The 12,967-nt window shown below is 49.5% G+C and overlaps 6 protein-coding genes across 6 annotated transcripts; 4 read left to right on the forward strand and 2 right to left on the reverse strand.

The window, feature by feature from the left end:
- Positions 1 to 1,147: 1,147 nt before the first annotated feature.
- Triagg1_1743 (uncharacterized protein) lies at positions 1,148 to 3,050 on the forward strand (the record flags this gene model as incomplete). The annotated part of the gene is made up of 2 exons (XM_062895847.1): positions 1,148 to 2,646; positions 2,708 to 3,050. 2 exons carry the CDS (start codon positions 1,148 to 1,150, stop codon positions 3,048 to 3,050), a joined length of 1,842 nt encoding a protein of 613 aa, XP_062759282.1.
- Positions 3,051 to 3,519: 469 nt separating this feature from the next.
- Positions 3,520 to 4,608, forward strand: Triagg1_1744 (uncharacterized protein; the record flags this gene model as incomplete). The annotated part of the gene is made up of 1 exon (XM_062895848.1): positions 3,520 to 4,608. One exon carries the CDS (start codon positions 3,520 to 3,522, stop codon positions 4,606 to 4,608), a length of 1,089 nt encoding a protein of 362 aa, XP_062759283.1.
- Positions 4,609 to 5,238: 630 nt separating this feature from the next.
- On the forward strand, positions 5,239 to 6,264 carry Triagg1_1745 (uncharacterized protein; the record flags this gene model as incomplete). The annotated part of the gene is made up of 3 exons (XM_062895849.1): positions 5,239 to 5,310; positions 5,381 to 6,037; positions 6,106 to 6,264. 3 exons carry the CDS (start codon positions 5,239 to 5,241, stop codon positions 6,262 to 6,264), a joined length of 888 nt encoding a protein of 295 aa, XP_062759284.1.
- Positions 6,265 to 6,366: 102 nt separating this feature from the next.
- Triagg1_1746 (uncharacterized protein) lies at positions 6,367 to 8,043 on the reverse strand (the record flags this gene model as incomplete). Its single annotated transcript, XM_062895850.1, has 1 exon — positions 6,367 to 8,043. One exon carries the CDS (start codon positions 8,041 to 8,043, stop codon positions 6,367 to 6,369), a length of 1,677 nt encoding a protein of 558 aa, XP_062759285.1.
- Positions 8,044 to 9,859: 1,816 nt separating this feature from the next.
- On the forward strand, positions 9,860 to 11,470 carry Triagg1_1747 (uncharacterized protein; the record flags this gene model as incomplete). The annotated part of the gene is made up of 1 exon (XM_062895851.1): positions 9,860 to 11,470. One exon carries the CDS (start codon positions 9,860 to 9,862, stop codon positions 11,468 to 11,470), a length of 1,611 nt encoding a protein of 536 aa, XP_062759286.1.
- Positions 11,471 to 11,826: 356 nt separating this feature from the next.
- Positions 11,827 to 12,966, reverse strand: Triagg1_1748 (uncharacterized protein; the record flags this gene model as incomplete). Its single annotated transcript, XM_062895852.1, has 3 exons — positions 11,827 to 12,096; positions 12,149 to 12,260; positions 12,329 to 12,966. 3 exons carry the CDS (start codon positions 12,964 to 12,966, stop codon positions 11,827 to 11,829), a joined length of 1,020 nt encoding a protein of 339 aa, XP_062759287.1.
- Between the last annotated feature and the right edge of the window lies 1 nt (position 12,967).

The raw sequence follows: 12,967 nt of genomic DNA on the forward strand, positions 1-12,967 counted from the left end.
TGGAGTTGAAGCTCGGTCGGCCTTGGGCGGATTAATGAGAAACTCAGTCAAGTAGTAATATAACATCTTTTCGAACAGTGGTGCTCTATATGTCATGGCATGTTTCTAGCTCCATCATTACCTACCTATACACTATAGCGACCAAAGCAGGCTTGGCAGGATATTGTATTAGCAACTGACTAGGCGATAGGCACGAATATCTCGAGCTAAAGCAGAGAAGAAGAGGTGGAGTGGTAAAAGGACAGCTTGTATATACAATTACATTTAATTACTTTGCTGATTAGCGAATTTTCAATCAACATATTGAGGGAACTTATAGTAGGGTTTTATCACCGCACTTTTCACCATGATTGGCCATCTGCAAGATGGTCTTAAAGCTCAACGTCGAAACTCGTCAGTTGAGCGTCACCTTAAGTAGATGAAGGCGTACAGTGTTCACACCCTTTAACCCAATTTGGAAAATGCTCACTTAAAGCCTTTGAACACTAAACCTAGACCCTACTGATTCAGTCTCAGGGCTCGTTATTGGTTTCCGTCTTACGCCCCGGGAAGTGGTTGAGCACTTGGTTAAAAGCGTTTGGGCAACCATTTGCTTGTACATGTATACTGTAATCTGGTGTTGAACGCAGCTCATCGCAACTGCCTGGGAGTGCGTATAATGTTGAGCTTCAAGAGTACACCACTTGATATTTATCCAGTGCCCTTTCCACTTACAATGGTCCCGTTTGACGACTTCAATTGACTGGTTGACTCTCTAGAAATAATTCCCTTGTCGGATGGCTTCAACACGAAACCTGTGAGCGCATTTACCCCGTCCCGTTTAGTCCCCCACCTACTTCAGGCAGGCCAGGCACCAACGGGCCAGTAAATTTGGAGAGGTTGTCCCACTTGGTCTTGACACTGGCGTTGTCGAATCCGGAACCTAAAGGTTATAAAGATGAAAGCCTCCGTGTTAAACCGTCGGCTTCATCTGACTCGACAATCTCAATGCATTCGCTTACTTCATACTCGGCCTCCAAGATTCAATTTTGATCATTCAACCTTGCACACCCCAAGGCGCCGCAGTGGCATCACCGAGTTGACAGCTCTCAACAAGCTAAACCTGAATCTTCCCAGAGGCTACGCGGAAGACGCAGACAACCGCAAGATGAATATGGCAAATCTGTTACTCAACCTTGACCTCCTGTTGAGCCAGAATGGAAGCTCAGAATCAAGCCAGCTCAACAACAACCGCATTACCCGAGGCAACACACCATCTGGAGTCCTCGAACATGTCCTACAGCCAGATGCGACTCCCAGCCAGATAGAGGCGAAGCTGTGGATTGTAGACCGCATATTGGAGCCTCAGACGATTCCGCACTTCATCGAAGCCACTATGTTTGGGGTTCTTTCTGACGGGAGTCCGTCATCCTTCCCGCCTCTGTCGGAGGAGGTTGTGATGCTGATGCAACAGCCGCTTGCTTCCTGGGCGCCGCCTCCATTCGACGTCAGTCATGAAATTCCCGTGCAGCAGATGATGGTGCGCATCGGCTCTCATGAAGATTCGACCCGGCTGGTGCCTATTTCAAAGGAGCTTCACTCGATGAAGTCGAGGCTCTGGGAGGGCATTATGCCCCTTTCTGAGAGGCGATGGCACGAGCTTAAGCTTGACTCGCCCGAAAATTTCCACGCTGCTTGCCAGTATATTTGCGCTATTACAAATACCTTTCACTATCTCAATCTCGCACCCATCAAGGGAGCTCTTCGCGAAACGTACAGTCTCATTTGGGCACACTTGAAGGATTTTGAAGACGCAGTGAATGCCAAGAACAAGCTGGAAAACAAGCCCGAAGTTCAAATCGCAGCTCGGTGGCACGAGTATATCAAGGCTCACTTTAATCTCGTCGCTTCACGCTCTCACCGTTGGGTGGTCAACACCATTGACCGTCTCCGTCTTCCGATTCTAGAGGAGCTTTCGGGCATTCCCGCAACGGCCGAAATCACACCTACCCCGGAGGAATGGACACTGACAAACAAACTTCACGATTTATTGGAAAATGGGGCTCAAGCTGATTCGGCAATCTTTTTGCCAATGGACGGATATGAGGGTGAAGACCTTGCCGCGCAAGATGACGCGCCGCCGCGACCAGATGCCTCTGAGCCATACCGCAGGGAACCCATCTCCTTTTCGGCCAACGCAGATGCTCGAAAGGCCGATTACTATTTGAGGCTAAAGTATTTGTCGCGCACCGAGGCATGGCTTGGCCAGGAGCGTGGCGGCATGGACATGCCGGCTGGCTTGCCGACCGGCTTTGAAGTCTTGTCTGATTATGCAAAGACGGCTCAATGTCAAGTAACAGCACAAGAAAAAGTAAGGCTAGAGCTTCGAGGAGAGCCGGCACCCATAGAACAAGAGCAATGGGTGATGAAGGCAAACCAGTTCATTGGTTCCGGAAACAATTTCGAATGGGGATATGTGGCATATCGTCTCTCTCATGATCATACGGATGAAGAGTGGGAAGCTTTCAAGGCGAAATTTGAGGCTGACATTGCGAATTGGGGTCGTGAACTGAGCAATGTTGACACAATTAGAGAAAAGTCCAAGATTTATTGGCGGGATGCTCGGGATTTAGGCATCGCGGATGGAGACATCGATACTCTCAGAACGTACGTATTTCACTTGCACACAATCCGCAGTCATACCCTACTTACTTACCACATAATACAGTCAATTCCAATCTTTCCGGGACTCGGAGGAATTTTCATCTGGCGTTCACAGTGATATTCTTCTGGCGGCGGACAAGGGCGTCATCGAATCGTATCTCCATCCAGTACCGCAGCAAAACGGCTTCGTGATTGCCATTGACGCGGACCATGACCCCAATGAGGTTGACACAGAGCGTATGGATGAATCCCCTGGCTACAAGGGTGTTATGCGCGTTCTTGGGAGCTTGCTGTGGGACGATGTTGGGCCTCTTGTGTTTATGCAGACGCAGGGCTTGTTTGAGCTGTGGCCGCTTGCGATGCATCATCCCCAGGGAGTGTATGAAGGACCTCTGGGAGGGTTTTAGTTAAGAAAAGCTAATGTGGCAGAGATTCTTTTTGCTTTTTTACTTGTTTGTACTAGAGAGATCATCCCCTTTTCGTTTGCAATGGAGGGATGCTTAGAGATTTACCCTACTTAATTTTTTAACTCAAACAAATCCTGTTACTGAAGAAGCTTGATGACAGAACTACGACTTAATGCCAAGCCATGCTATCTTAATTAGATCAAAAGACTCAATAGACACCGTCTCCATCAAATATTAGTAACAGAACCGATCAAATGCTGAGCGCGGAACTAGTGTCGAGATGTTCAGCTGACCAAATCACCTATTATGGAGGCGTCATAATGGCATCACATTCAACACGATATAAGCAATGTCGAGTATTTCGCAACATGGATTTCGACAATTGAGGACAATTGCTTGTCTCGTGCCTAGGAATCTGTTTCCAAGTCATTACCATTCTCGTGGCTGTCATATAACATACAGACAAATCATGTCGCATCCGGACAAAATAGGCCGCTTCATTGAGGCCATGAAGACCGTCTACGGCCCCTTTGATGAGTTGTCGAGTGACAGTGCAAACGACTGGGTTCCTCCTGATAACCCTGGAGCCGGCGGCCATCGCGGTAGATATCTCTGGACAGACGCCTTTGGAGTCGTCAACTTTATCACTCTCTTCAAGGAAACCGCCAAACCAAAGTATCTCACACTGGCGAAACGATTGGTGGTGACTGTCCACGATATACTAGGCCGCACGAGAGACGGAAAGGAAAGACTGGACGGCGCAACGGATGAAGAGCCGCTGGTAGGAGGCCTACGAATCGGCAAGCTGGATGCTTCCGGGAGCGACGGTGATGGACAGTACCATCATTATTTGACGTTGTGGATGTTTGCGCTGAACAGACTCTCTATTGCGGCGGGTGAGAGGGAGTGGAATGATTTGGGAATTCAGTTGGCGAGGGCGATTCATCCGCGGTTCTTGGTGCATTGCTTGTCGGGGGGCGTCAAGATGGTGTGGAAGATATCCATGGATATGAAGAGTGTGCTGGTTCCTTCTGAGGGCCATTTAGATGCTGCGACAGGATATGTCGTCTACAAATTGATGCAAGAGACTGCATCGAAACAGGGCCATCGGAATGGTGTGTTGCAGCAGGAGATTAACGATTACTGGAATCTCATGTCGAGGAAGGGAAGCCTGTCTCCTGGAACCGACATGTTGGATCTGGGTATGGGACTATGGATGTGCCACATCTGGAGAGACGAGCCGTGGGCCATCAAGTTCCGCAGCAAGGCATTGCCAAAGGCAGAGGAGCTACTTGACGCATCTTCGGTGATGACGCAACGAAGCGCATCACGAAGATTGGCGTTTCGCGAGTTTGGCACATGCGTAGGTGTGAGTTGTAGTGATGCGGGAGAGAAGTTGCAGGATCAGGTGGAAGATTTGTTGGAGTTTTGGGAGAAGCACCTGGATCGAGGGGATGGGGAGGATGATTTGAAGCCGATTTCGCGGGTGATGTATGCGACGGGTCTGGTTGTTGGAGGTGAGACTTTGATTGAGAGTGTCTTTGAGGCTTTTGGCTGACTTTGAGTAGCTTTTCGAAGAGGATATCTTGAAGATGAGGTGCAGTGAAGGATTGCAAATGGTAAATGTTATGGAGTTTCGGCATTTGAATTGCATCTGTTGTTTGGATTTGATCCTTGTGTCATTGTGGACGATAGTCTCTTGTGTGGGCATTGGAGCTATCACAGATATGACAACACCACAATTGTGGAAGACGTCATTATATTGATAATATACATGTAATCCAGAAGATTTGTCATTTGACAACTGTATAGTCTGAATATCTGTAAGTCTCCAGTGAAGAAGTGGGTGAACGGCTTGGAGATACTGAAGCAGCACCGGGATTTGCATTTCCCAAAAGTCCCAATTTGGTAATTTTCCCACCCTATTCCCGTTCTCTCACGGCGGGGATAAATGCTGTAAAGCCGATGTGCTAATTAGATCGAAAAGCTGTGGGTGGGCCGATCTATTGCACATTTTAGGCCCGCCTATCGTTTGTTGATCTGTTGTATGTTGAGATACTTAAAGGCATTCTATCCTCCACCAGTCGATGAAAATTAAAGAATCAATCTTGAATGAAAGACTCACAACATATTCCTGAGAGACATATCGCAATTCATTATAAGCCAATCTGCTAGGAGAACCGTCACAATGGCGCAACTTACTCTGGCATCCAAGTATAAGATGCTTTCGGGCTATGAGATTCCCGTCTTAGGATTCGGAGTAAGTCGTCAGAACTATCAGATACGCATACTAATTGAGAATGAACATGAGAAACTAACCAACAACATAGACTGCTGCCGGTGCTGACCAACACTTCAAAATCGGCCACGAAAAAAGCGTGGCAGCCAACATTCACGCGCTCAAATCCGGATACAAGCACTTTGACTCAGCGCGCGCCTACGACAGCGAAAAGGCCTGTGGCGAAGCAATCAGAGCATCTGGCATTCCCCGCGATCAAATCTTTGTCACCACAAAAGTTCGCAAAGGTGGATATAAGGAGACCAAGAAGGCCATTGAAACGAGTCTTCAAGAGACGGGGCTGGACTACATCGACTTGTATCTCAACCACAGTCCCTATGGTGGCCCGGAAGCGAGAAAGGGAACCTGGAGAGCATTTGTCGAAGCAAAGAAGGAGGGGAAAATTCGATCCATGGGAGTGTCCAACTATGGCGTGCATCATCTCGAGGAGACGCTTTCGTACATCAAGGAGCTTGAAGCAGAGCTGGGCGAGGGCAACGCGGGAGAGATTAGCGTTGGACAGTGGGAGCTGCATCCCTGGTTGCCGCATCCGGATATCGTTGAATGGTGTAAGAAGCATGGAGTTGTGATTGAGGCGTATTGTCCCATTGTCAAGGGGCAGAGATTCGATGAGCCGCAGGTGCAGGCTTTGATGAAGAAGTATGGGAAGAGCGGAGCACAGATTCTCCTGCGATGGAGTTTGCAAAAGGTATGTGATGCTGTGATTTATTGCAATTTTATTACGTCTGTGTAATAGGATGCTAACATGCGTTGCAGGGCTTTGTTCCTCTGCCAAAGAGCGAGACGCCATCGAGGATCGAGGCCAACACGGAACTCTACGATTTTGAACTGACAGATGAAGACATGGCAACGCTAGACTTTGACTCGTATTCACCGACTACGTGGGATCCCACAGTCAGTCCTCTGGACAATTAAAAACTAAATAGACAGGCTCGCACGATATCAAAATATACTCAATACTACACAGAGTTTACGACGTCATCTACTTGCTGTTTACATGTATGAAACCCCCATTGTCTATGGCAACTCCAAAACCCACTGCATCTTCTCCAACGCCGCAAACAAGTCATTGTCATGGTACTTCCTCGCTACAATCTGCAGATTTACCGGTGCCCCCTCAAAGTCGCCCTCCTCCCACATCTGCCGTACGTGCTCATCATCTTTGGTCAAAGGCGCAGGCGCATCAGCAGCATATCCCTCTACCCCCTTCTTACCGGCCCTGATCGGCGTGGGCACCACCACACCGGGATAATCGACATAGTTCCAAAAAGCAGTGTAGTTGGGGTAATATGACATTTCGTGTTCGCATGAAGGACCAAAAAAGGCCGGGCAAATGACAAAATCCACATCTTGAGACTCCCAGTGGCGCGCAAAGTCGACGCGGAACTGGTCGCGCTCGCGGTGCTGCGCCAGAATCTGGTACGGCGTCAGCTCCGGGCCCTCGGCGGCTTGGATGACCAATTTTGTCAAGGGAAGCAGGGGCTCGCCTGAAGCTGTGAGATGCTTCTTTATGCCGTTGCCGCCGTCGGGCCAGTATGCGAGGATGACGTTGTTGATTGCTTTGGTCATGTTGTATGGCTCGAATGTCCTGATGGAGAAGTTGTTTGATGCTTTTAGCTTTTCAACCGCCCATTTGAGAGCTCGGATCACAGGTGGTTGCGGAACAATAACGCCGTCGTTCATCATGACTCCAATCTTCAAAGGCTTAGGTTGTGGTAAAGATTTGAGACCGGTCCAGGGGATGGGAACAAGGCTAGGGTCCACCAGATACGGCTTCGAGCCCAGTAATACGGACATGAAGAGGTCCAGGTCTCTAAGGGATGTACACAGGGGACCGGCGGTGGTCAAGATGTTGAGTTCTGCTATTGCTCCACCAGCTATAAGTCCTTTTCTCGGGACAACACATGACGTGGGTTTGAAGCCATAGATACCGCAGGCAGCAGCTGGATTCCGGACGCTTCCTCCAATATCGGAGCCCATACCGAGGACAGATCCTCGCATGGCTATCAGAGCAGCTTCTCCTCCAGTAGATCCTCCTGCCGACAGATGAATGTTGTGAGGATTCAAGGTACGGCCCCATGAGGAGGAGGTGTCGAGATGCATTATACCTTGAGGCATGTTGGTTTTGCAGTAAAAGACAGCACCAGCATCTCTCAGGGCTGCTACTATGTGGCAATCTTGTTCGTCTTTGACTCTTGTATCATAAAGGCCAATGCTAGAATAGTGGCCGGCCAAAGGCAAGTGTTCCTTGACGCTGAGCGGGACGCCATGGAGGGGGCCGATTGTCTTTCCCGTGGATTGCAAATGCTCATCCAAGCGTTTGGCTTGCTTAATGGCATCATCCATGAACCATTCGGTCAGACAGCCTGTCAACTGGTGCGCGATGATGGCTCTCTTGGAAAACGCTGTAGCGACAGCTACCGCGGTCAATTTCTTCGAGGCGATGAGACCTGCCAGAGCAGTGGCATCGTATTCCTCAGTGATGGCGAGTTCTTCGGGGGTCAGAAGACCAGATTCTTTGGGAACGCCGGTGACATTCTTGGAAGGGTTGTTGATGAGCTCAATAGGAAGTCGAAGGTTATCCGGCACCTTGGCGGCAAACTCTTCAAGAACAGCTGCCCGCCCTGCTTCGTATTCGGGAGAGCCTTTAAGTAGAGGCTTTACCTGGACAACTGGGAGAGTTTTTGAAGGCATTGTGATAGTATATGCAGGCTAGCTACAGAGTACCCAAAGAGGAAGATGGATAAGAAACAAGGGATAGAACAAGGGAGAGGAGTACTACTGAAGGGAGTAAGGGGTGAGTACAAGGTAGTATTGGACTGCACAGATGGGGCCAGTGCTGAACTCGATGAGCTGAACCCTTTATAAGTGATTTACTTCTACTTTTATGAGCCGTCGCAATCAGGCCGTTGAACACATATCGGTTGTGCGGAAAGACCCCCCGGATTACATGAACTTTGAGACAACTAACCTTGGCGCGAGGGGGAGGCGCACATTGCCAAGCATTCAAAGCGATATAGATACCTCCACGGAGAGTCTAGAAGGAGTCTAGATTCTGAATTTGGAATGACATGATTGATAATCGTCCTATTCGACTCACCAAAACCAGTGAGGCGGACTTACAGAGAGGGCGGACTTACATTGAGACGGACGGACTTATAGTGAGACGGACTTATAGTGAGGCGGGAGTGGCTTACGTGGTGGTCGTTAATAATAAACCAGTGATGCAGACGGTTACATATACAGAGTTCATTCCGCGTCGCGGAAGCGGAATGGGGCTGGAATTTATCATGAGAAGATCGAGACCCAGTCAATGAGCATCTACGAAGGCCGCATTATATCTGGGGTGGCGGAACTTGCCGCGGTTTGTCTGCATTAGCTTCATGTCAATCCTGGCCTCGCATCGGCATCACCACTTACACCCAGCTTCATTACAACAGCATTACCAACCACCTCAGCGGCCATTTCTAGCTCACGCATCATGGAATACTGAGACAACCAATTGGAGAATTTGAGATATTCTTACTTGTTTGTTCCAGCCGTCCACGCTTACATCGGCTCTGAGGTGAGAGCCATGACTTTTCGACTCTGAGATGGAAGTGTCACTAGCCATTGGCTATTGATTGATCACAGGGAGTAGATAAATACGGCGGCTCAACACTTTGAGAACAGAACGAGCTAGAGTGAAAGCAAATAGTGCCCGCCGGGAGTCACTGACTCAGTCTCTTTTTGACAGACTCTTTGGTTAACTACGCTTGCAGATCTCTTGATGCTGGTTAAAGAGATACATCTCACACTTCATCTATAAATAGGTCGGTTCTACGGAAATGACTAAGGCCTTGAGGTTTGGAGAAGAGCATGGCCTTTATTTACACACTTTCCACAATAGTACACCTCGCTTCAAACATGTCGGGTCTCTTCAACATTTGCAGTGGAAGAGCGACTCGTATATATGGCGTCAAAGCCCCGAAGACGAGTGGCTTGTCGATATGAAGATGCCCGTAATCCCAGAAAGATGCGTAACGTCAAGATCTTAGGAAGAGATTCGCTGGCCGTGGGCATGTGCCGCAATGTCTCGAACTGCGTCAATCATGTCCGGTTGTACTGACTGTAATACAAAAGCTCGGTTTTCGGATTATTCCCTATCATTAGGCCATATTACCTTTGTCTTACCTCGGGACACAGCTAATCCGCAAGACATGTCTTAGATGGTTGTGCGCCCAACATGACGGATTCTATGCTCATTTCCGCGATCTGCGGCTCGTGTCTGGCATTCCCTTGCCTTGACTCTCCCAGAAGACACTCTATCTCGCATAATATTCCTTGTGGTAGGAGAGCAGGAAATAGGCAAAATTAACAAGTTACTTAGAGGCAGCCTCCCCCTCTCCTTTTCGTTACATGTTAGTGTCGTCAATACGCATCGCTACGAAAGGCTTCATTCTGAGGTTTCCTTGATTGACTCATTTATCATTCAACCACTTACTAAGAGCCAGGAAGGAGTTGAACAGCCATGCCTGCAGCCGACAGGCATCCAGAGGTTGTTCCAGGCACAGTCCACCTCGTCGACCTTGCAGGAGCCACTGCGGGCGGCGTGGTCGAGCTTGTGCCTCGCCCAAGCGATGACCCAGAAGACCCTCTTAACTGGAGTCGCCAACGAAAATATCTGGCCGTAGCCATGGTTAATGTTTACACCATGGGTATAGCAATCTGTTGCACGCTGCAGAATTCCGTCCTGGCCGACATCACCCGTGACACGGGCATCTCTACGGAAGAACTCGTCCAGGGCACAGGCGTCATGTTTCTGTTTTTTGGCTGGGGCTGTCTTGTCACACAGCCTCTTGCTTTGACGTACGGCCGCCGCGGGATGTATCTGATGTCGATGCTGATCACGGTTCCGTTGATGGTATGGACCGCATACTCGACTTCAACCGGCGAATGGTACGCCCACCGCATTCTCTTCGGGCTGGTCAATTCTCCCATCGAAGCTCTACCTGAAGTGAGCATCCCCGACATATTTTTCGCCCATGAGCGGGGAGCATGGATGTCAGTCTACGTCTTCACCTTGTTCGGCTTCAGCTTCGTGTCTCCTCTCGTGGCGGGCTTCTTCGCCGAGGCATATGGATGGCGATGGACTATGCATCTCGGCGCCATAATTGCCGCCGTATTGTTTGTCGTCCTGTTCTTCTTCATGGAGGAGACAATGTACTTCAGACCGACTCTCGAGGGTTTGGAAGATGAACCTCGGCAAACAGACGAAAAGGTTACAGAGCCTCGAGCAAGCATGGAGGAGAAAAGGGCCGAGTCGACTGTCACAGACCAGAAAAGGGGCACTTTATACAGAAAGAAATATTACACTGAGAAGCTGAAGCTCTTTGCCAAAATGGAGGGACGGCCGGCAAAGACGCAAATGTTCAAGTCCATGCTGCGGCCCGTTGCCATTCTCTTCCAGTTTCCAAGTGTTGCCTGGGTTGGGCTCATTTACGGAATCAGTCTCTCGTGGTACAACGTCATCAATGCCACGGTGAGCCCCATCCTGAGTTCGCCGCCGTACAGCTGGTCTACCGGGGCCGTCGGCCTCATCTACGTCGGCCCTTTGATCGGCGCTGCCCTTGGAAGCATCTGGGCCGGCCACATTGCCGACCGACTCACCCTTATACTCGCACGCCGTAACAAGGGCATCCGCGAGCCAGAACAGAGACTGTGGCCCTTGGCTCTCGCGGGGATTCTCTCCTGCATCGGCCTCATCATCTGGGGCGTCGGTGCTGCTCACGGGGTCCGTTGGGCGGTTTTGGCCGTTGGTCTCGGCATCCTGATCTTCAGCTGCGTTGCTGGCAGTTCCATCGTGTTATCGTATAATGTCGATTGCTTCAAGGACATGAGCGGAGAGAGTACGGTGTCTGTCATCATTGTCCGCAACACGCTTGGCTTTGCCATTTCCTACGGCATCACACCTTGGTATTCCAACATGGGTTTGCAAAACTGTTTTATCATGGCAGGCTTTCTTTCACTTGGATGCATGAGCACGTTTTTGTTTATGATTTGGAAGGGCAAGTCGCTGCGTCGACGATGTGCCAAGAGATACTGGAGTTATGCCGAGAAGGGCCTTCATGCTACACATTAGGGAGCTGCAAGAAGTGCGTGATTTAACACCAGACCACAGTCAACTGGTTTCAACAAGTGATTGAATTGAATACAGATGCATAACTCTTGAGCATGCTTGGCATGGCAGTGCAAAAGTGGTTCTCACCCGTTCATGCACCGTCCCTTGCTTACATGGAGTGTTTGCGTCACAATTGGCTGATATTCGAGCAAGGATTAAAGATGCGAGTCAGGCGATATTCTTACGCAAACTGTTTAGATGAAATACCCTGGCAAATTTCAATTGACAATTCTAAATCTATTCTATACCAAGTATCTACCAAACCTAGCTACTAGTAATATCATAGAAATATTCCCTAAGAGAGCAATCCTTATGTCTTAGATAGCAGAGTGCTCAGCAATCAAGTTGGACGAGTTGGGCAGAGAGTCGATGCAGCTGCGGTCAATCTCATCAATCTTGACAAACCCGCCAACTTCCATCAGAATGTCGAATTCCGCCAGCAGACTCTTCAAGACGTGTCGCACGCCGTGCTCTCCGGCAATACTAAGGCCCCAGACCCAAAGACGACCAATGAAGACGAATTTAGCTCCGATGGCGAGGGCCTTGAAGGCGTCGGCGGCGCTGCGCACTCCAGAGTCGAACATGATCTTTGCAATTATAAGTTAGTTTTATGTAAGTTTAAAGGAGGATGTGTCTTACGTAGATCTTGTCGCCAACGGCATCGACAATCTTCTCCAGAGCATCAAGGCTGGAGATGCCTCCGTCGACCTGTCGTCCGGCGTGGTTCGAAACCACAATGCCGTCCACACCCCTGATAGAGATATAAAGTCAGCTTATCCAATGTCTCATGGCAATGCAATAGAGTCTGTTACAACTCACAATTCAACCGCCTTCTTCGCATCTTCCACATTCTGAATGCCCTTTAGGCAAAACGGCCTTCCTCCGCTAATCCTCTTCCACTGCGCCATGGTCCACTTCATCTTCTCCCAGGTAATGGCGCGGCCATGCCAGATGTTCTCATCAATCCATTTTGCGCCCGCCTCCTTTGGGTTTTTCACTGGGTCAATACCCGCCTCCTTGAGACGCTTCTGGAACACAGGGTCCTGAAGACCAAGATCGCCTGCTCCGTGATCGTGGTAGAAGGCGTAGTTTCCAGTGAAGACATCGTTGTGACGCCAGCCGAGGGACCAAGTATCCGTCGTCAGCATGCAAGCATCGAAGCCGTTATCAAAGGCTCGTTGGAGCATAGAGATGCAGAGCTCATCGTCGGGACTCTGGTACAGCTGAAAGAATCGAGGTCCGGAGCCGTTCGCTTTGGCGACATCTTCGATGCTGTAGCTTCCAGCAGAGGACAAGCAGTAGGCCAAGTTGAGCTCTTGGGCTACTTTGGCAACGGAAAGTTCTCCCGTGGGATGGTAAATGCGGTTGATGCCAATTGGTGCAAATCCGATGGGGGCAGATACGCGGTGGCCAAAGATTTCGGTTGCAGTATCTCGCTGGTTGGTATCAACCAACATA

This window comes from Trichoderma aggressivum (assembly GCF_033847375.1).
Source record: "Trichoderma aggressivum f. europaeum strain CBS 100526 chromosome Unknown scaffold_004, whole genome shotgun sequence".
NCBI classification, from domain to species: domain Eukaryota; kingdom Fungi; phylum Ascomycota; class Sordariomycetes; order Hypocreales; family Hypocreaceae; genus Trichoderma; species Trichoderma aggressivum.